Source organism: Eublepharis macularius, chromosome 1, assembly GCF_028583425.1.
Source record: "Eublepharis macularius isolate TG4126 chromosome 1, MPM_Emac_v1.0, whole genome shotgun sequence".
Lineage (NCBI taxonomy): Eukaryota > Metazoa > Chordata > Lepidosauria > Squamata > Eublepharidae > Eublepharis > Eublepharis macularius.
Window position 1 is genome coordinate 185902296 of NC_072790.1, and position 21885 is coordinate 185924180.

At 44.9% G+C, this 21885-nt stretch overlaps 1 protein-coding gene across 4 annotated transcripts in view; it reads right to left on the bottom strand.

Moving 5' to 3' along the window:
* The window catches only part of MARK1 (microtubule affinity regulating kinase 1), a 117072-nt gene extending 99373 nt beyond the window's left edge, over positions 1-17699 (bottom strand). For 2 of the 4 annotated variants that reach the window (XM_054980498.1, XM_054980482.1), the window contains exon 1: positions 17335-17699. In XM_054980498.1, coding sequence (XP_054836473.1) covers positions 17335-17385 — 51 coding nt within the window. In that variant the 5' untranslated portion in view covers positions 17386-17699. The remainder of the gene's footprint in view (positions 1-17334) is intronic. The other 2 variants (XM_054980490.1, XM_054980475.1) reach the window with 1 other exon arrangement.
* Between the last annotated feature and the right edge of the window lie 4186 nt (positions 17700-21885).

A 21885-nucleotide genomic window follows, 5' to 3' on the forward strand; every position in this document is an offset into this window, starting at 1 on the left:
GCTACGTGAGCAGGAATCTGAACCTTGGTCTTTCTAATGGCAGTTGGACATTCTGATCTAACCACATTATACCACTCTAGATCTTGGCTGAAATCAGTGGATAAAAAATAAAAATGAAGAAAATTAGACAATCACTACATGAACTTCACAGATTTGATAAACTGAAAAAGAAAAATACAGTAATCAAATTTTCTTTAAAAATCTTGTATTTACTTATATTATTTATGGTCTGCCTTTCTCACAGAGGCTCAAGGAGGATTACAAAGTGCAAGTTAATATGATCAATGGCTGGACATTCAATAAACAATACAATAGGGCATGAATCGCAGAAAATTGAAAAAACAAACAAATCTGATAGCGATGAAACAATGCTAAAACAAAACATAAGCATTTTAACATGACATAGTAAACAACGTTGAAACTACCCAGTACAAGCATACTTACAGCAATAGTCAGTAAACAGTAGTACAGTCCCTGTCTTTTTACCAAAGCATCTCTTGGAATCATTTCCTCACAGCACAGCTCTATTACGTTGGGAGGGGAAAGCCCTCTTGAACAATTCAGTTTTCCACAGTGGAGTACCGTACTGGTCTGCAGTATAAGATCAAATTTGGGTCCATTAGCACTTTAAAGATCAATTAAATTTCCAGGGTATGACCTTTCGAGGGTCAAAGCTCCCTTCAGATACATTTAGAAGTGGAAGTACCTAGCCAGAAGGTGGGAGAGGTAGTTAAAGTTGGGTTGTTACGTATAACAATACTATAATTAGCTTGATAGAGTAAGGATGTGAAAAGGAGAAAATCAGCATTCATAGGGAGAGAAGAAAGCAATGTCCCTATTAAGCCCTGGGAAGGGTCTGTTTTTCCAAAATTGCAAATAAACTCAATTTCTTGAGTTGTAGTTTTCTTTTGAAGTTTCTCTGCTTGAGAACTGCTACTCTTAGGTCAATGATGGAACATCCTGGAAGATTAAAACGTTTTTCCACTGGTTTCTGAATGTGATTTTTGATACTAGATTTATTCTTTTGCAAAGGAACTAACCACTTTGTCCAATATAGAGAGTTGCACGGGATTGCATAGTTTGTGGAAAGCCAGGAGAGTGGAAGCCTTCCTGCCCTCTTCAGATAGGCCATTTCATAAAGTGGGGGCCCCGCCAAGACCTCTATGCATCACCTTATATCCCACCTTGCCTCCTCTGACTCAACAAAGTTACTGGTAACAAAGCGCTCTGTGTGAGTGCCCTCTGAAACTGCTAGAAGCTACAGCTGGTACAGGATGCTGTGTCCAGAATGCTGACTAGAATGAGTCATTAGGGACTATATCACACCAGTCTTGTTCGATCTATAGTGGCTCCCAATTTGCTTCTGTGCTCAATTTAAGGTGCTGGTATTGAATTTTAAAGCTCCTATACAGCTTGAGACCAGCATACTTGAAGTACCACCGGATTTAGGGTTCTGTTTTCTGTTAATGGAAAACAGAACTGAGACATCCTGCCTTCCCCCTCCAGCTGCAGCACACTGGGGGGCCAAAGTTGATGTTTGCTTTTTTAAAGAATTGGGTTCCCTGTAGCCACACAATAGTGCAGGAGGGTGGCTATTAAAAAATAAAACAGAGCTCATTTGGGCTCAGAATGCTGTCACAGCGGAAGGACTCCCTTTCCAGGTATTTTTTGCGCTGAAACATCAATGGGGGGGGGAGCATCATATTTTCCCATTTTTGCTGCTCCATGTGCACAGAATATTCCCTGTGGAGTAGCAAGAATGGGGAAATACCCTCACCCCAGTGCTGTTTCAGCAGAGAAAACACCTGGAGCAGGAAACAGGTGAAGTGAGGGTCGGTAGTGAAAACAAGAACTGACAAAAATCACACACGCTATTTCCTGCAGCAGGAATCTTGCTAGAAGAAAAACACCTTTGGAATCAGCCCTAAAATACGATTAAGGCCCTTTGGGTTCTGGAGCTTGCTGTTGGGTATATTTATAACTTCTGAATAAATAATAATAAGGGATGTTTAATTTTCATAAATATATCACGGTAAAATTGTATAAGGTAAGTTATACATTTCAGGTTGGATCCTATGGACCACAAGCTCAAAGTGCTCACAGAGTTTTGTCATCTTTTTACCCCTTCTCTGTGACTCCTTCGAAGGCCAGTTTGAAACTCTCATGTACAAAATACCATTCTGCGTGGGTGGCTGCAATTGGGGAGGGACTGGGCAAAATTTCCTCTTCCTCTTGCATTCATTATTTCAAGAGGCAGGAATAAAAGGAAAACAGCATTTCTCCCATGGCTTCAAAAATTCTGGAAATTTTACATCACAAGTCAAAAATCAGAAGTACGAGCACTTACTGAGTTTCCATTGAAGTACACCAAATGAATGATATATTGTAAATTCAGTATGTACAGTTTTGCCCCAGAAGACACTTCGATCATCAGACAAATAGCTACTGGTGTTCCCTGGCACCAAGGAGGCTCGCGTGGCCTCGGCCAGGGTCTTCTTGGTCTTGGATCTGGCCTGGTGGTACTCTCTGTCCCTTGAAACTAGAGCCCAACAGGATTTGTTGTCCTTCCGCCAGGCCTGTAAGACAGAGATGTTCCGCCAGGCATATGGTTGAGGCTGGACCTGGCCTCCGTCAGCCATGTGGGGAAAAGGAGTGGAGGAATGCTCAAATCCCCCCACCAGATGCCTTTTTAAAATCACCATTCTGTTTTAGAACTCTGTTTTATCCAAGTGAAGACAAGTTAAAGTTATGTTGTGCCGCCCTCTTGATATCTTTTAAATTATTTATTATGTAAACTGTGATTTTAATGTGGATTATGGTTTTATGAAATTGTATTGTGACTGTGTTTTAACTGATGTAATCCACCCTGAGCCCATCGCGGGGAGGGCAGAATAGAAATACAATGAAATAAATAAATAAAATAAAATCTGGACATTTTTGGAAGTAGATGTATAGAGGTAGTAAAAGACATAACAAGAACATATAAAGCAGATTAATGAAGATTTGAAACAAAGGAGTTATCTTCGTCTCATAGGGTTGCCAGGTCACCTTACCCTCCGGGAGGGAGGCAGGAGACCTGGCACTCACCCTTCTAGTTTTCTTTGCATGCACGCTTTGCGTGCACACACTCCCAAGCTATACAATGATGTTACTTCCAGGAAATGACATCACACAGGTCTCGGGCCGCCCCTGGGAGCACTCCATTCTCCAAGATATAAGAACAGTCTCACATTCTAGCTGTATCTGAAGAAATGAGCCGTGACTCATGAAAGCTCATACCCAACCACAAATTTTGTTAGCCTTATAGGGGCTACTGGACTCTTGCTCTTTTTTCCTGTTATAGACAGACTAACACGGTTACCCATCTTTTTCTATCTACAATCTTCACACATACTTTACCAAAACCATAATGCAGAAAGATCAACTGCCAGGAAAGGATAGTATATTTTTTTTGTGTGAAAACACACCTATACTTCTGCATCCTGCAGTATTTCTACTCTATAAACCTGAGGCGGATTTAAAAATGACCTCTCACTCTTTTTCCAAGGGGGTCATAATGGATTCAGTGAGGTTATCCCACTGTTATCTTGGCAGCAACCATGAAAGGCTGGTGAGGTTGATAAACTTGGTCTACACTATTTGACAATCTCCAGTAGGGATTTGAACTCAGGTTTTCTAACGCACATCTAGCACTATGCATTACAGTGCACTGATGCATTTACAAGTGTTTTATTCTGTGAAAACAGTTCCTTTATGTGACATGTACGATAAGCATGTCACGTTCTAACCAAGCCATCCAGCAGTAACTCCGGAACAATTTATTCTGGATCAGTTCTATTAGCTATTGTGGGGCGGGGGGCGGGGAGGAATGCCATCACCACAACATTCCACATCTACGAGCAAAGAAGCAGTTCTGCTGTGAACCTGAAATGCTTAGAAAGTAGGCCATGCTGTTCCTTAAGACAGTAAAAGAAACCATTTTACAAGAACTGTTTCCTGCAACTCTGTTCCTCAGATATGATCCATATTTTCTTATGAAACAAACCCAAGTATTACTTCATTATAAATGTAGCCAATTAACTCTTCTTGTTTGAGCAACGCAAACCATCGTTTTCCTTAAATCAGAAATAACCACTGCTCCTCCCTGCTTCTGTAAACAGTTCTTTGTCAGTTCATGGAACTTTCAGATTTGCTTCCCAGTCTAAACCGTCCCCATGTATACCATGTATACAGAGGGAAAGTTGAAAGGCTTTTTAAAGTCAACTCAACTGAGAACATCTGAGTTGTTATACATTAAATACTCCAAAAGCTTAAATTTCTCTCTTACGATCTTAACCGGGAATTTGCTTACAGTTAAGATTTTAAGACAGAATTAACAAAACTCTGTAGTTCTGAATGTGTTAAAAGCAGATAATGTAATCTATTGGCTACTGTTCATGAAACCATTTCATATGAGTGATGGGATTTTTCAAGGAAGAAGTTTTCCATTTCACTTCTACAGAAAAGCCCCCTCCCCGCAAATACAAACCTATGTCTATCAAACTTTCAAAGCAAAAATAAAGCATCAGTCTATTTCCTTAAAAAAATCACAATTTAAATACTACCTTCATTTGTGTTGCTCATGTCCCTGATCACCAAAAACGTCTGTAACCCAGCACCACCTTTAATGCAGAAAAGTGCTTAACTGGAAAAAGTGGCTCCTTTGTACAATCCTAGGGTTGCTGGTCCCTTGGTGGTTAGGGATCCCCCATTCCCACCCACTCCCCTGCCACCACTAACATGGCCAGCGAGTGGGGAGATGGGGGAATGGGCCTCCTGGGGCACACTGGCATCACTCCCAAGAGTAACGTCATTGAGCAGGCCCCAGGAGTGCTCCTGTGCTTTGCATTGGGCCAATTTGGGCCCAAGCGTGCTGATTCTTTGAGAACCAGCCTAGTGCGAAGCACAGGAGCAATCCTGGGGCCTTTGCAATGACTTCACTTCTGGAAGTGATGTCATTGTGTTGCGGTCAGGGAATGCGCACACACAAAAATCTCTTCAAGGTGAGTGACAGATTCCCCCCTTCCGCCAGGAGGATAAGGGTACCTGGTAACCTTAATCCTTGTATTTGTAGCTGAAGTGGTTTTCTACTGGCTCCATTCCAGCCCATCCTATTGAATCTAGCCACTGTCTTGGAAGTGCTGTGTCACCTGGAATTATACCACTGCCCTCCTCCTTCTCAAGCCATCTTGCCCTATCTCCAGACAATTTTATCCCAATACACCCATGCCTACAATGAAAGGATGAAGATTAATACAGCTTTGTCACGAGAACTCTGGAAATGGGCCAATTGTGCCACCTAATAAAGATACTTGTTTGTTAAAGCAGCAAATAAATTTAGGTTTGATAGGGAAATAATTATTGCATATACCTCAGTTTCTCTCAAAATTTCAGACCCCTGCCACCAAAAAGAAAAAACGAAGTTTCTTCCACAGTGTGAGACAATGGTCTTGCAAGCAACCATCTCTGTCCATATGGGAGTAAGGTAGTTGTTCAGCCTTCCCAGGTCCCCTGCCCAGCCCTGCCTCTCTCCCTCCAACCTTGGTATCTTGCTTTCTCTTTCTGGGTATTGCCGCCATAAGAAAGTCAATAGTGCAAAGGAATTCTTGCATATAGGCTAGCCTCTGCCATATTGTTTAAAGGCTGCTCTTGGTTGACATATTCCCTAGCTTCCTTCTCTGGTTGCCGAGGGGACTGACATACCTGGTAGGACACTTGAAGGAGGTAGCGTTAACTGGTGTCCCTCCCTTCTCTCTGTCAGGTCCAGTATATATCTTAACTATACTGACTCCATTTTCTAATGCTTTTAGTGTTTAAGTGTTTTCTCCTCAGGTGCACCAGTTCCCAGGCAGCATTCCCACCAGAGGACTGTTTTGTCTAACACCGTTCCACCAGGCATTGGCCTTGAAGGAGAGCAGCTTCCCAGGACTGAAAGATGTTGTTTTGAGAACTGTGGGGGGAGGCTGTTCCAGATGGGTATTGTTACTCTGTATCCTATGCTTGCTCTTCATTGGTAACAATGATCATGTACCATCCTGAGTCTCCTATTCAGGACAGTGGACTATAATGGACCTTTTCTGCAATAAAGCTTCCTTTGCCAGACATTGGACTTGTTCTTGCTTCTAAAGGGAATCCTGCAGAGAGTACCTTATTTAGCCACAGTCTGACATTTTGTTACCAATCATGTCTGCGTCGGGCCCAGCGGAATCCAAGGTTGTCCCGGACAGGGATCCTTTGTTTGATCCGTATGCGTCTCCCGACAATCAACCGGTGCAAACCCAAGACTCCCAGGAGCTGGGAGCAACCGGGAACGGAACCGGAGCCTCCACTTCTACCCTGCCTCTCATCGACTTCAGTACTCGAAACGAGACCGAAAGCAATCTCGGGGCAAGGCCGAAAGCAACCGCTCTCCCCTTGATCTCGGTGCCCACCCCGTCGGAGTGGGGAGCCAGACCCCGAGAAACCAGAGAGCGCCGGGCAGGTGGACTCCATCCACGAGTCTCGATGGACGGGCGCCGAAGCCTAGAAACCGTCCCGGAACTAGATAGCAGCCAACCATGGCGATATTGGAACAGGACGTTTGAGCAGATGGAGGGGGACACGTCTCGCCGAGGCGCCCTGAGTTGGGATTATTCCGAACTTGCCCCGTGGAAGGAGCCAACGGAAGTCCCTGAACCAAGTTGGGAGCAGATACGAGGTCGCACCTATGCGGTAGATACCAGCATCTCGGCCGTGACGGGTATGGCCAAGGGAATTCTAGCCGCGAGGTCGCGAATAGTTCAAGGGGACCCTCCTCCGTGGGGTCCTTTCTCCCCGGTGAGTACAGCGAATGAAGGTTCCCTGAGCGAACAACCAGGGCCAAGTCGTATACAACAATTAGAAGCTAAGCTGATGGACATGGAAGAAAGCTTGGCTCACGCCATTCATTTAATTTCCTCAATGGGGGCAGGGGAAAGACTGTCTCCCGAAGAGATGGCGATACAGATAGCTACCCTTCAAAGTGTCATCTCCTATCCGATGGAGGAAGTTCAGCAGCGGTCGTCGCCTACCGGCGGGGGGGGCACCTATCCTGGCGAATCGGGAGAACAACCCAAGGAACTTCCCCCTCAGCGGGAAACTCCACCGAGAAGGGACCACCCGGTTGTGCCATCCGGTGAGACTCCCATCGAACCTCCTATCACGGGAGGGGATGTGCCGCCAGACGAGACCCCCGTTGAGAGGCCTACGGAAGGGGAGGAAAAGCCAAGTGATACACCGGTGATACCCCCCCATACTTCCCCGAAAACGGTCCGGCCGGACCAAGCGGGAGCACCCGTGGCTCCATCAGGGGAGGGAGCCCCTGGTCAACCGCGCGAAACTGTTCCCGTTGGGCAACCTCCGGGAGATGGTCTACCAGCGCCAAAAGGCCAGCCGACGCTTCCCAAAACAACAACGCCCGGAGGGGCAAGCCCGCGCGGCCTTCCACCCATTCGGCCTTCGCCGCTGCGGCCCCTTCCGCTTCGACCACAACTAACCCCGCCGCTGCAGCCGATACGTTTGCCACTGGAACAACCCGTAAGACCGCCTCCGACCCAACCGATGGGACCTACACCACTGCGACCCCACCAACCCACCCCTCAGCGGCCGATTATTACTCCGCCACACCAACCTCAACCGCCAGCACCTCAACCGCTACGGCCAGCACCTCCGGCCTTGCCACCAGCCCTGCCGAGAGCACCGCCACCAGCCCTGCCGAGAGCACCACCGCCAGCCCAGCCGAGGCCGGCACCCCCGGCTCAACCGGTGAGGCCACCGCCAGCACAACCGGGTCCCCTCATACCTCAAGTGCCATTGAGGCTTCCGGCGGACTTCTACCCAGCCCCGGCTCCGAGGCAAGACCTCCCAATGGGTTGGGTGAAACTGGACGCCACTTTTGACGGGGATCCCTCCAAGCTGGGCTTTTTTCTAGTGCAAGTCGTGCAATTCTTCAACCGGTGGGGACACCTCTTCGGCAGCGAGGCCAGCCAAATTGAACACCTCGGCTCCCGCTTACAAGGGAAAGCAGCGGACTGGTACGTAGGACTATATAATATCGGGGCCCCAGAACTCGATACTCTCCAGGGGTTGGTGGATGCTATTAGAGCGCAATATGAAGATCCCTTAGAGGAAACCAGGGCCCGAACAGAATTGCAGGCCATTAAGCAGGGCAGCATGGCAGCGAGAGACTATATCACGAAATTCCGACAATTGGCTGCCAAGTGCCCCAGGTGTGAGGAGTCCACAAAAATTATTCTGTTCAAACAAGGACTTAATCCGAGACTTTTGGACAGAGCCCTCATGCAAGACAATCCCCCTACGCTGTTAGGTTGGATTCAACTTGTTTGCGAAGTGGAAAATCGCATTTTAGAAGTCCGTTTGGTTGAGCAACAACAACAAACGGGACAAAGAAGACCATTGACCTTACAGAAGGGAGCTCGGGGAGCTGGCTACGCCACCCGTGGAGCGAGAGATGCTAGATGGCAACAAGGGCTGTGTTTGCAATGCGGACAGGCTGGTCACTTTGCAGCACAATGCCCCTACCGGCCTGTGCAAAGACCTCCGCTCCAATTACGGCGTCCAACCCTTGCTCCGTTCCCTACGCTCCAACGCCCGACTCCAGCTCCACGAGCAAACAGAGGCCGCGGCGCTTCCCAAAGGCCAGCCTCAGAAAGAGGGCTGGAAGCGGAAGAAGTTATGGAATACGATCCCGCTTCCCCATCTGCAGAAGTCAATCCAGAAAGTCCCCAGTCGGGAAACGAGATGGATCTGTCGTAAAAGGGCCCAAACGACAGATCCGCCCCAAGCCCGTCCCTGCACGGAACCGGCCACCTGGGTCCATTTTATTCATGCCAGTGACTTTAATCAACCCAGAGAGAAAAATGCACATTCGGGTGCAAGCTCTTATTGACTCGGGTTGCTCAAGAGATATCATAGCCCCAGCTCTAGTCAATGGACTAGTCTTACCAACTCGGGAATTACAAAATCCAGTAATTTTTGAACAAATGGATGGTACCAACATGAATCCGGTCACAACTGAAACCATCCCGGTGATCACAGGCATGGGACAGCATTGGGAAAAGAGGTCCTTTGTCATCAGCTCTACTGCCAAGTACCCGTTAATTCTAGGCAGCAAATGGCTATGTGATCACAATCCCTACATAGACTGGGCTCAAGGATGTATTACCTTCAATCATGCCAACTGTAAACTTCACCGTTGGAATCAAAACTGGGGCGAAGACCCTACTCAGAAAGAAAAGGCCCTCCTTACCCAAGAAGAAGTCAACCAAATACCCGAACCTTACTGGCCTTTTCTAAACGCTTTCTCGGAGGAGGAAGCGGACACGCTGCCCCCGCATCGACGAACGGACTGTGCGGTGGAAATTTTACCAGGAGCCTCACTACCCAAAGGGAGGCTCTACCCCATGAGTCTCCATGAACGTGAAGAGCTCCGGAAATTCATCGACACCAACCTCCAACGAGGGTTCATCCGCCCAGCCTCTAGTTCCCACGCCGCTCCAGTTCTCTTCGTGAAAAAGAAGGATGGGGGACTTAGACTGTGCACGGATTTCCGAGGACTAAATGCAGTGTCCACCAACAACGCCTATCCTATACCGCTCATCCGAGACCTTCTCAACGTCGTGGCCCAAGGTAAGATCTTTACGAAATTAGATCTAAAAGATGCTTACTTCCACGTTCGTATCAAGGCAGGGGATGAGTGGAAAACCGCGTTTAATACGCCCCTCGGACAATATGAATACTTAGTTATGCCTTTTGGATTGACGGGAGCCCCGTCTGTATTCATGTCCATGATAAACGAAGTTCTACATGAATTTCTGTACAAAGGGGTGGTGGTGTACCTTGATGATGTTTTAATTTATTCTAACACCGAGGAAGAACATGTTCAAATGGTACAAAAGGTCCTAGCCACCTTGATGAAGAATAAACTGCCCATCAAATTGTCCAAATGTGAATTCCATAAAACCGAACTCACTTACCTTGGGTATTGTATCTCACAAGAGGGGTTGAAAATGGATCCAGCCAAAATACAGGCGATCCAGGATTGGCAAACGCCCACCACCCGCAAAGAACTGCAATCCTTCCTGGGTTTTGCCAACTTCTATAGAGACTTCATAGCAAATTTCGCCCAAATCACACTCCCCTTAACAGAATTGCTAAAAACCAAAGCGAAAGGGGACCAAGCCAAAAAACCCTCTGCTAAACTACAATGGACCCCCGATTGCCAAACGGCCTTCGAATGCCTTAAAAAGCAATTTGTAACGGAACCCATCCTCTACCACCCCAACGAACAGTCCCCCTTCATAGTACAGGTCGACGCCAGCGATACGGCGATAGGGGGGGTTTTGCTGCAGAAGGGGGAGGATGGGAAATTGCGGCCTTGTGCATTCTTGTCTAGAAAGTTCTCAGAGGCAGAAAGGAATTGGAATGTGTGGGAGAAGGAGGCCTTTGCAGTAAAAGCAGCTCTCACTAACTGGAGGCATTGGCTGGAGGGGGCGAGATACCCTTTCGAGGTCTGGACAGATCATAAAAATTTGGAGGCCCTCCGAAGCCCCCGCAGACTGAATGCCAAGCAATTGCGGTGGGCGGAATTCTTTTCCAAATTCAACTTCACCCTCAATTATCTCCCGGGCAAAACTAACTTTTTGGCGGACGCCTTGTCGCGCATGCCCCAACATAAGAGCAAGCGGGCGGAGACTGTCGACACGGTCTTCTCGCCTAAGCAACTTGGGGGCGTGGTGACTACTCGCAGCCGCGCTAAGCAGCCCCTCCCGGCCGACCAAGAATGGAAATCGAAACTTAAAACTGAAGTGGAGAAGGAGGGGAATAAAGCTCCGCGAAACAAACTAACCCAATCCCCACAGGGGGATTGGCTAGCTGGGAGCAAGTTTTATGTCCCGGACAGCCTTAAGTTGGAAATCTTGCAGCGCTGTCATGATGCTCCCACTGCTGGACATTATGGGTATCTGAAAACTTTACACCTAGTTCAAAGACAATTCTGGTGGCCGGGCATGCGCAAAGACATTTCCCAATACGTTAGTTCCTGCCCTGTTTGCCTCAGCGCTAAAACCAGAAAAGGGAAACCTCCGGGTCTTCTGCAACCATTGGAAACACCGAACAGGCCCTGGGAAGTAATCTCCATGGACTTTATCACTGATCTGCCTCTTTCAAAAGGACATAATTGTATTTTAGTGGTGGTAGATCTGTTCTCCAAACAAGCCCATTTTATCCCCTGTACTACTATACCCTCCGCTCGAAAACTAGCGGATCTGTTTCTAAAACACATCGTAAAATTACATTCTTTTCCGTCCAAGGTGATTTCGGATCGCGGCGGACAGTTCGTTGCCAACTTCTGGCGGGAGCTTTTGAAAATGTTGAATATTGAACAAGGTATCAGTTCAAGCCACCACCCACAAACCGACGGGCAATCCGAAAAAACAAACCAAATATTAGAACAGTTCCTTCGTTGCTCAGACAAGCCGCAAACTCGCTCTGAAATTCTTAGGACCTTTTCCTGTGCGCAAGGTAATAAATAAAGTGACTGTTGCTGTAACATTGCCCAAGAACCTTCGCCATGTGCATGATACGTTCCATGTCAGCCTTTTGAAGAAAGCTCCCACCGACAACAAATGGCATATCAAAGCTCCACCCATTCCAACTTTAATTGACGACCAAATACACTATGAAGTACAACAAATTTTGGACTCTAGAATCAAGAGAAATCAGCTTTTTTACCTCATTAGGTGGAAGGACTTTGATTCTGGTTACGATGAATGGGTGAACTCTGCACATGTTCATGCTCCTAGATTGACCAAAGCTTTTCATGCTCGCTACCCATATAAACCAGGGGGGGATCTATTTTAAGGGGGGCAGAAATGTCAGGTCCAGTATATATCTTAACTATACTGACTCCATTTTCTAATGCTTTTAGTGTTTAAGTGTTTTCTCCTCAGGTGCACCAGTTCCCAGGCAGCATTCCCACCAGAGGACTGTTTTGTCTAACACCGTTCCACCAGGCATTGGCCTTGAAGGAGAGCAGCTTCCCAGGACTGAAAGATGTTGTTTTGAGAACTGTGGGGGGAGGCTGTTCCAGATGGGTATTGTTACTCTGTATCCTATGCTTGCTCTTCATTGGTAACAATGATCATGTACCATCCTGAGTCTCCTATTCAGGACAGTGGACTATAATGGACCTTTTCTGCAATAAAGCTTCCTTTGCCAGACATTGGACTTATTCTTGCTTCTAAAGGGAATCCTGCAGAGAGTACCTTATTTAGCCACAGTCTGACACTCTCTCCCATTTTGGTTTACATGGATCAAAAAGGGACTTAGCACGGGTCACAGAGACCAGACTAACCATGTTTAAAATGAAAGAAAATGTATTAAGAAAATAAAAAGTACACACATTCTCTGCAAACGTAACAGACTGAGCAAAGGTCAAAGAAAAGGAGATAAATGCAATCCTCTGCTCCTGTTTCTTACATATCCCTAACAATAGTAAATAAGGATAGGCCATTTAATTCTTGAAATTTCAAGCATTTAGAAATCATCCATTATCTTATGCAGCATTTGGTGCTTCCTTGCTTTCTGATTTCAGCACCATGTGGTCATGGCTGCTTCTTGGAGACAAGATAAAGTCTAAGTGCAAAGCGGCCAAGAGAAAATGGACAAAGACCTAATCCCTCATGACAAATGGCTCCTCCATTCTCATGTCCAGGGGTTTTATAATATCCCCTTCTACCCTCCTTCCCCATCCTTTGCAAACTCTTTTTCTTTTCCTGGACATCCCTTACTTATCCTCTAAAACTATAACTTTAGGTATGACTATGGTTAAAGTGTAATCATATTGCCTGCCTTTTGTTTTCCTCTGGCTAGGATCATCTGCGTTTCTACAGCACTGAGCAGGTCTGAGAGAGAAACATGATTCAAATCTTGTTGTTTCTTTCTCTTTTCCCTCTACCAACCAGTAAAGCACTTTGTAGACTCTGAGCCTGTATGGAATACAGACCCATTATCATCTCCTTGGGACATGAATTTTGGAATAACTCCTATAGTGTAAGGCATTTCACTATATCTGTCTCCAAAATTTCTGGAAATTTTACATCTCTAAATGTAAGAGCTTATTTTATGACTGTTCTCTGCAAAACTGTACATAATATGCTAACTTGATCATTAAACTCATTTTCCAAATCGTATTAAATCATTCTGATCTTGTTGGTGCTTTTTCATTTTTCCAATTTATCACAATATAAAGTTTTCTGCAGTCAGCTGATTTATAACCATTTCTGAATCTACATTAAGTATTTCATTTTTCAGATAGCAGATTACTACTAATGCAGGATTTATCTACAATTTGTAGCTTGTAATTGCAGACACTTGGTCCAAAATATCTGTCCACAAGGCAAGAATTTTAGGATATATTCAAAATATAAGTTTAAATCTACTCTATTAGTATAGCACTTTCAACATTTATTGCTATCTCTTTTATATATTAAGAGTACTGTGTCTGGCATCAAATACCATTGGTACTGAACCTTAACATTTTCTTTTAAATCTACTGAGATTTATTTATTAAACCATTTGTATGCCACTTGTTAGCTGCCTCAGACAAGTTTCTGGAGAGGTAGCCTAAAACTTTTCTAAACCAACATGCTTCATCATCAACTCTTCCAATATTTCCCATATCCAGAGACTACTGGAGTTGCAACCATATTACTTTTATAATCCAAGAACAAACACATAATCTGTAGTGGCAGAAAAACCAAAGCATCTATGGCAGCCAATGTGGTACAGTGGTTAGAGTATTGGACTAGGATGTGGGAGACCCAGGTTCAAGAAGAGAATGATATAAGATGCTTTGAGTCCCCATGAGGGAGAAAGGCAATGTATAAAGCAAATAAAATAAAAGGACCAGCTAGCTAGCTGAAATGGCATGAAGAACAACAACATTTAATCTTTAAAAATCTCTTCATATAATTCTGAATGTGATCAGAGCTTGCATCTCCATCAACAGATCACACTTTCTGAGGAAGGGCTATAGCTGGCAAGTCAACCAAACCTGCTAAAGGCATTAGGTACTGCTGAGGAGAATCCAGCAGCTAGGGATAGATACTGTTAAATATTTAAATGATTAAATAGTTATTCATTTATAATTTATATATTTGTTAACAATAAGGCCAGTTGAGCAGGGGCGTCCATTAATGAGAGCCAAGAGAAAAATGAGAGAATCTGCAGGGTTGGTCTCTCTTGCTGTGTTTGAGGCCATTTCTAACTTATGTTTACACTTAAACGATACCTGAATAATTATTTCTAAAAATAAAATTTATATCCCTCAGCAGCACCCCCAAGCTACAAACCTGCTCATTCAGGACTCCTAAATTCTTGAGTGGTTTTGCCATTGATCAAGAGCATCTCATTCTTATCTGGATTGAGTTTCAGTTTATTGACCCTCATCCATCCCACTACCTTCTTCAGATACCCGTTCTGTTCTACTATCATCTGCTCACAGAACAAGAAAAAAACTAATCTGCCTAGACTGTGAAACCAAGCCAACAAAATGCCATTTGTCAAGTAAATAATATTAAAATATGACAAGTCAAAAGGGGGGAGCCCTTTTGTGACTAAAACCATCCTTTCAACCTTGACTGAAATTTTTAAAAATCATAACATGGTGGTAATCCTAGTACTACACCATCCCCTTTCTAGTGTAACAGTTTTTTCTCTTTAGAATGGATGCCGTCATCTTTAAGAACACTGTGGATGAAGCAACAATTCTTCTTCATTCTTCCTTGCAGAAGATACTGCAATTGGCAGGAGGTACAGAGGTGTCAGGAGAGAAGATCTCCTCATTTGGAGCAAGTCTTAAATATATAAAACCCACTGGGAAATGATATAGCAAAAGTTAAAAGACTGAAGAAGAATGGAGAACTGCACACATTAGAAGTCAAACTGAAGAGAAAAATGTTCTTTTTCAAGTTCTTGGCCCTATCTGGTAATTCTACCACCTGCTGACTCATTCTGAAAATATAAGAAAAGACTGATGTAAGGGAGCAGCAAAACAGCTCTGTTAAGCATCCCTGACCTGTAATCCTCCAGATAACCAAGGCATTCATGAACAGAATAGCTCTAAACATATATAGTATGTATACTGTGGAAATGGAAAGCTTGACTAGGAAAATAGTAATAGAAACAAAACAAAATCAACTCATTCAGAGATTGCCCAGTCATGACCCAGAAATCACACCAGATTTCTTAAAAGAAAATGGATGCAGCCATGGCTTCTCTTGCCCAGCACATCCTCAAAGGAAAAGAGTAATGTTTAATGTATTTTCCTTTACACTGCAGTAGTTTTACATCTGAAACTATTAATTAATCCAAGAGACTTGCACAACAATCAAGAGCAAGTTTATACTACGTCTCCATAAAAAGGGAAAGAAATTGTTCACAAGAAGTTATATTGGTCAGAATGTCTGATAAAGGTGTACTAGAACTATCAAGTTACAGAAACTATGGGGAGCAGTGCTAGTTTCATGATCTGAGCTTCTTCTCCTTCCCATTGTTCTCCCCACCCTCCAACACATACTTTCACATTAAATCAAGCTCAAAACGAGTTTTTACACAGGGCTTGGTGCACTCACATAACAATTCCAGCTAAGTATCATTGGTTCACATTTTTTTTTGCAATTGTTAGAAAAAGTAAGCATTCAATGGTGCCTCCAAAAGCAATAGGACTGCACATAACATATCCCATTTCACATCAACATATTAAAGCCTGCTTCAATTCAACCACCACTGGGTTACCACACACACAAATGAGCCTTTTCCTTCCCCCTATAATCACTTCCCATAGTCCACGTGTCTGCCTACTAGAATAAGCACATGCTGACAAAAAACTAGATTTTATACTCTCTGAACTAGTGATGTGATTTTCTAAGACAATATAATCAGAAAATTTTCTAGAAATTTTTCTGATTGAAATTTAAATAATGTTAGCAAAAGCAAATACAAGCCCAGACCATGTAAAAGCACTGGGATTTGTTCATGCTTTTACACCCCACATTTAGTACACCTAACATGACTGATATGCAGCATGACAGCTCTGACATATACAAACAGGTATAGAAAATCTTCCATGGAAAACTATAGCACTGCTCTGAATGTTCTCTCTCTTTCTTTACCTCAAAATAACTGTCAGCAGTGTAAAATGGGCATTCCAAAACATGTTTCTTCTTCCCCAGAGCCTAATACCTTTCACTTTTGTATGCTCCTGTATTAACGAGTCACAACACAGCAAGCAATTAAAAGCACTGCATGCCTTGAACACTGATTTTACAAAGCTTCTCATTCTCATTTTCTCCTCCTGTACTTTTCTTACAACACTCTTCCAGAGGAAAATTATCACCCCTCTTTTATTTCTACTGCTGTTATCTTAGGCTTCTTTTTTCAGCAGCAGTCACCTCACAGAGGGAAGTTCCGTGGAATCCTCCACAGGAACAAAAAAAAAGTCCAAAGGAGCTTCTCCAAAGAGGAAAAAGAAAGTTGTTGTTTGCAAGAAGCAGAAGCAAATGGAAAGGAGGAGGAGTCTGGGACGAAACAGGAATGAAAGCAGATCCTGCCCTTGCCCTAATGGATGGACAGAGACAGCGACAGACAGAACAGCCCAGTTTTTGGAGGTCACATGCAGTCATCCAGGCCTGGCCCACTGCAGGATGCAGGTTTGGCATATGCAGCTTGAAAACTTACCTCTAAAGAAACAGTGGTCCCTCTCAATGGAAATAAAGATATGAAGCCTGAGTGGGTAACAACAGACAACTTTGGCAGGGGAATGGCTCTGGGAAGAGAGGGCGGAGCAGAGAGGTGCAGAAAGTCTCCTCGGAGAAAAGGCTCGGGGAAACTGCCGGCCTAAGGCAAACGGGGGTGGGGCGACAGAGCCCCTGCCAGAAAATGCTTCGCTTGGGAGGCTCAGAGAGTACTAAGAAGAAGGGCAGCCAGTCTCCTCAGGAAGAAGGGGGGCCCGGGCGTGGCTGTTGGAGGAGAAAGAGAGCATCCCCCAGCGAGGCAGGGCCTGGCGGAGGGGGCTGCCCTGGGCCACTCACGGCTGCCGAAAGGGGCACCGGGGAAGGCGTCTCAGCGTGAGCTTGGCTCCTACTGACCAACAGCCCCCTCGCCCCCGTCCCCTCTAAGAAACACGCCCGGCGGGAGTCCGAGGCCAGGAATGAATATGGCACTGTCGGAAGGAAGGCAACTCATCCCGGCACTCACGTTCTCGGTGTCCCGCTCGTTGACGGTAGGCAGCGGCGTGCGGGTGGACATCTTGCACCGGCGGCGGAGCAGCCGCTGCAGGGCCGAGCGAGCGAGCGACTACTTGGCTTGGCTGCCTCTCCGGGTCTGGAGTCCCAGGCCTCTGCGGCGCGCCTCGTCCCGGGCCCCTTCCTCCCTGGCGCGCCTAGCGCGTAGCGCGGCGGCCCGCCTGGGCTCCCGGGGTCCCGGCCATGGCCGCCCTGTCGGCCACCTTCGCCGCCGCCCCCTGGGCCGGGATTACGGCGGCGGCTCGGCCGGCTCCTCCTCCTCCCGCTGCCGCCGCTGCGCGCTCAGGTGAGCGGCCGGCAGAGCTGCGCGGGGGAGCCGGAGTCGTTTCCTCAGCGCATCCGGCGACAGCAGCGGCTCCTCCCTATTCTCCTCCTCCCGGAGCTGGGCCAGGCCAGGCCGAAGGAGAGGGGAGGGACGCGGCTCGGTCCCTGCTGCTGAGGGAACAGAGCTGCGCCGCCGGCGCCGCCGCTTCCAGTGCGGGAGGACGCAGAAAACACTAGGGGCGTCTCGGCAGGGCTATGCGGAGAAGCTGTCTCGCCTCCATTCATCGCTGGCGGCGTCTAATCCGCCCTTTCCCCTTACAGCCACAGCCAGAGAGCAGCCGCCATCAACTTCTCCCCGCTCCTGTTGTTGCTTTCCCTTCTCACTCCATTCACACGTTACGGAATTCCTATGGCGAGAAGCTTCAGTGTGGGAATGAACGTGAGACGCGCCGGCTGACGTGTGACAATCCCACGCTTTTCTCGTGATGTAATTTTGAAAACTGAAATCAGCGCCATGTAGAAAACAACGTCACATTTGACAGACGCGCGTGTCTGTGTCACCAGGTATACACCCTGGAAGAACCCTCTGCCACTCGGGACTTCCTGCGCACATAGACCGCAGTAGAGACACGTGACAATTTTTAGCAGAGGCATTCATACATTTCTTACATGATTTTTTTCTTTAACCCTTTGTTGCATATAGGATAAAAGGGATTGTTTGTAATCGGCACTAGTGAGTTGAGAATTTAAGTATTTAGGCTAGGTTTGGTCTACACAGTGAGTCCATACTTAGGCTGGTGCTGAGAACCACTGGGGAGGAATCCTAAGGAGATCTACTGAGAAGTCAGTTCCATTTTTTCTTAGGAATGCAACCATAGACTAACAGTGCTACCCTGAACAGTTACATCCTGCTAAATTCATGAGTTTAGAAGGCCGTAATCCTGTTTAGGATGCCACTGCTAGTCTGTTTAATGCCAGGATTCATTTCTCTATATTCTTAGCTGCCAACATTTTCCCAAAGTGACCTGGGGTGATTGACAGGAACTGGAAATGGCTGTCAGTGGACCCACAAGACAGTACAGTAAGTAACACAATAGTACTATATAAATGAAAGAAATAGTGAGGGTAATGGTGTCAATGTCAGGTGAATCTTGATAGTCCAGTCTTGTTCCATCTACAATGACTCCCAATTTGCTTCCAGGTTCAATTCAAGATGTTGGTATTGCCTTTAAAGCCGTATATGGTTTGGGATAGGCATACCTTCCATATGAATTTACCCATCTACTCTGGTCATCTTTGGAGGCCCTGCTTTAAGTGCCTCTTCACCTGAGGCTAGATGGGTGGCAACCTGAGAAAGGTCTTTTTCAAATGTGGTGCCAGAACTTTGGAACTCCCTCACCAGGGATATTCATGTGTCTCCCTCTTGTAGTCTTCCAACAGGAGGTAAAGACTTTTTGTTTTGTTTGGCATACCCTCAATAACTGTTATTGGTCCCCCCTCCATGATTCTAGTGCTGTGTGTTTATGTGTTTATATGTTCTTATTGAATTATTTTATATATTATTTTTAAATGTTTTAATGTTCAAATATTTGGCACCCGTGGGACCTTTTTGAGGTGGAAATGTGGCATGTAAGTGTTAAATAAATAAATAGTTTGTTTCCAATTCCAGGTGCTAGCAATAACCTTTAAAACCTTTCACTCTTAAAGATCCACAAATCTAAAGGATCGTCTCTTGCTGTATGTCCAACTGTGATCTTCAGTCTGCTACCCACTGTCTGGTCCTCCACTTAAGGTGACCCACCTGCCATTAGAAAGAGCCTGTTCATTTTCTTCTGTAGCTTTCACTTTGTGGAATGGGCTCCCTGAGGAGGTGAGGGAAGCACTGTGTTAAAATTCTTCAGGAGGCTCTGTAAGGCCATTTTATTCACCAGGTGTATAAACTGCAGGCATTTGTGGGGGGAAGAGGGGAGCAGTATTTGGAGTAGTATTTGATTGGTTTTAAATCGTAATGTTTTAATTGTGATGTGCAAGCTATTCTGCAACTTGAGAATTAGTGTGGTATTTGGTGTTTAGATGATATTTTTTTTAGTTATGGAGATTTGGATCCAAATATTTGTAGCAATATGTGTCACATCAGGCCCCTCACCGAAAGCTACAATAAAATTTGGTTGATTTACATATTTAAACATTTCAGCTTCAGACTCATGCAGACGGACAAACAGAGCCAGAATAGTGCATGAGTTTCTTTATGGATTTGTGGTTTCAAGGAAAAGTGCCTTGAACTAAATACCTATCAAGATGTATTCAGTGTCACCACTGAGTCAGGAAAGACTGGCTTACTTCCTGTAATAGCATTTGACCATGAGCTGACTAATAATACTGTCAACACCCCCCTCTCTAGTCATCATTGTGCAGAATGCTACCTTATGCTTTTGATAACCTAAAATGTTCTTGTCCAATATTTTCACTGTTGTCAATGTGACTGTTCGCTCTGTTAGGATATGTTGTTTTCCGAGGTGAAGTATGTTGTTCTTAATAACAGAGCAGCAGAGAGGGCTGTGTCAGCCATAACTGACAGGAAAAGATCTAACTGGAATGTACAAAAACATAAGGGAGAGATGACTAAAGCAATACTTTCCTATTTCCTGGAATCCCCCTTTCTCTCTTCACATAAAAGAATAAGCTTAGCTAACAGCTTTATGACAATATATATTTTCAGCCATCCTGAGGGTAATCTCTCTCCAGTAGTAGACATTAACATTTTCCTGATTTTCAGGAGGATAGGTCAAGCTAAACAGCATATAAAAATCTTGTTGTCATGGGGGTCTGGAAGGCTCAAGGCCATAAATTATAAGATTGAAATTGCCACTCACAGTAAGCAATCTTTTCTCTAATAGATGAAAACATAGCCTGAAGGTGCTGGGCTTGCTCTTTACATCTATTGCTGCTTTCTGGAATCTATCACATCCCTCTGAAAATCTACCAAACCTTGTTAATATTTTCTGGGTGGTTGTGGTAATATAGCATATTTACCAACTTACATCCCAAAGAAATTCTACAGCAATGAAAGTTTTAACCAATTAAAACCTAACATTTGACTACCTTATTGCAATACATTTGCAGTGGGCAATTACATTTTGAAGGTCTGCCTGTTTACCTTTCTGGCCAATCAACAATTCTTAGTAGCATGACTGAATGGACAGTCTGCAATCGACAAGCTGAAGATCCAGATCAGTGCCTTGGTCCAACAACAGATCAATACTGGACCATGGGACCTCAAGTAGTTTGAACATATATATATATATATATATATATATATATATATATATATATATATATATATATATATATATATATATATATATATATATATATATATATATATATATATATATATATATATATATATATATATATATATATATATATATATATATATATATATATATATATATATATATATATATATATATATATATATATATATATATATATATATATATATATATATATATATATATATATATATATATATATATATATATATATATATATATAAAACTGCCTTTTACTGAGTCAAACCAGTGGTCCATTTAGCTGAGTAGTGTCGACATTAACTAGCAGTGGTTCTTCAGGGACTCAAGAAGAAAAGGGTCTTTCTCCAGCAGCTGCTGCCTTAAACCCTTGAAAATGCATCAAAGCAGGAATTGACTTTCTGATGTAAAAAATGTTTACCACTGGGTCACAGCTAGAGTTGTCAGGTGTCCAGTTTTCACTTGGACAGTCCAGTATTTTCTTGGACTGTCTGGGGGAAATGGTGTAAAAATACTGGACACTTGGGGGCGCAGAAACTGGTGCAGGAAAGACGTGGGCATCACCACCCTGGGCTCCGCAGTGGAGGGGGTCTGGCCTTGCTTGTCCTTCCACCTCACCAGCCACCCCTTTCCTGCAACTCCTCCTCTATTGGCTGGTGCCCCCTCTGGTCCGTGACTGAGGGAGCAAGCGAAGGAAGAGGGGGTGAGGGAGTGTCATCATTCTGGGGCAAGAAGCCCACTTGTCTATAGGGCGCTCAGCTAGGCAGATGGATCCTTCTATGAGAGGTGGCGGCACAAAGGACTACACAAGAGGTATTACCATAGCAATTGAGAGGGGAGGAGGCTTCACTGGGAAGAAGCCCCACCCTTCACTCCCTGCACAGCCTCAGTGGCACTGAGGAGATGCTACTGAGGTAAGGCAAAGG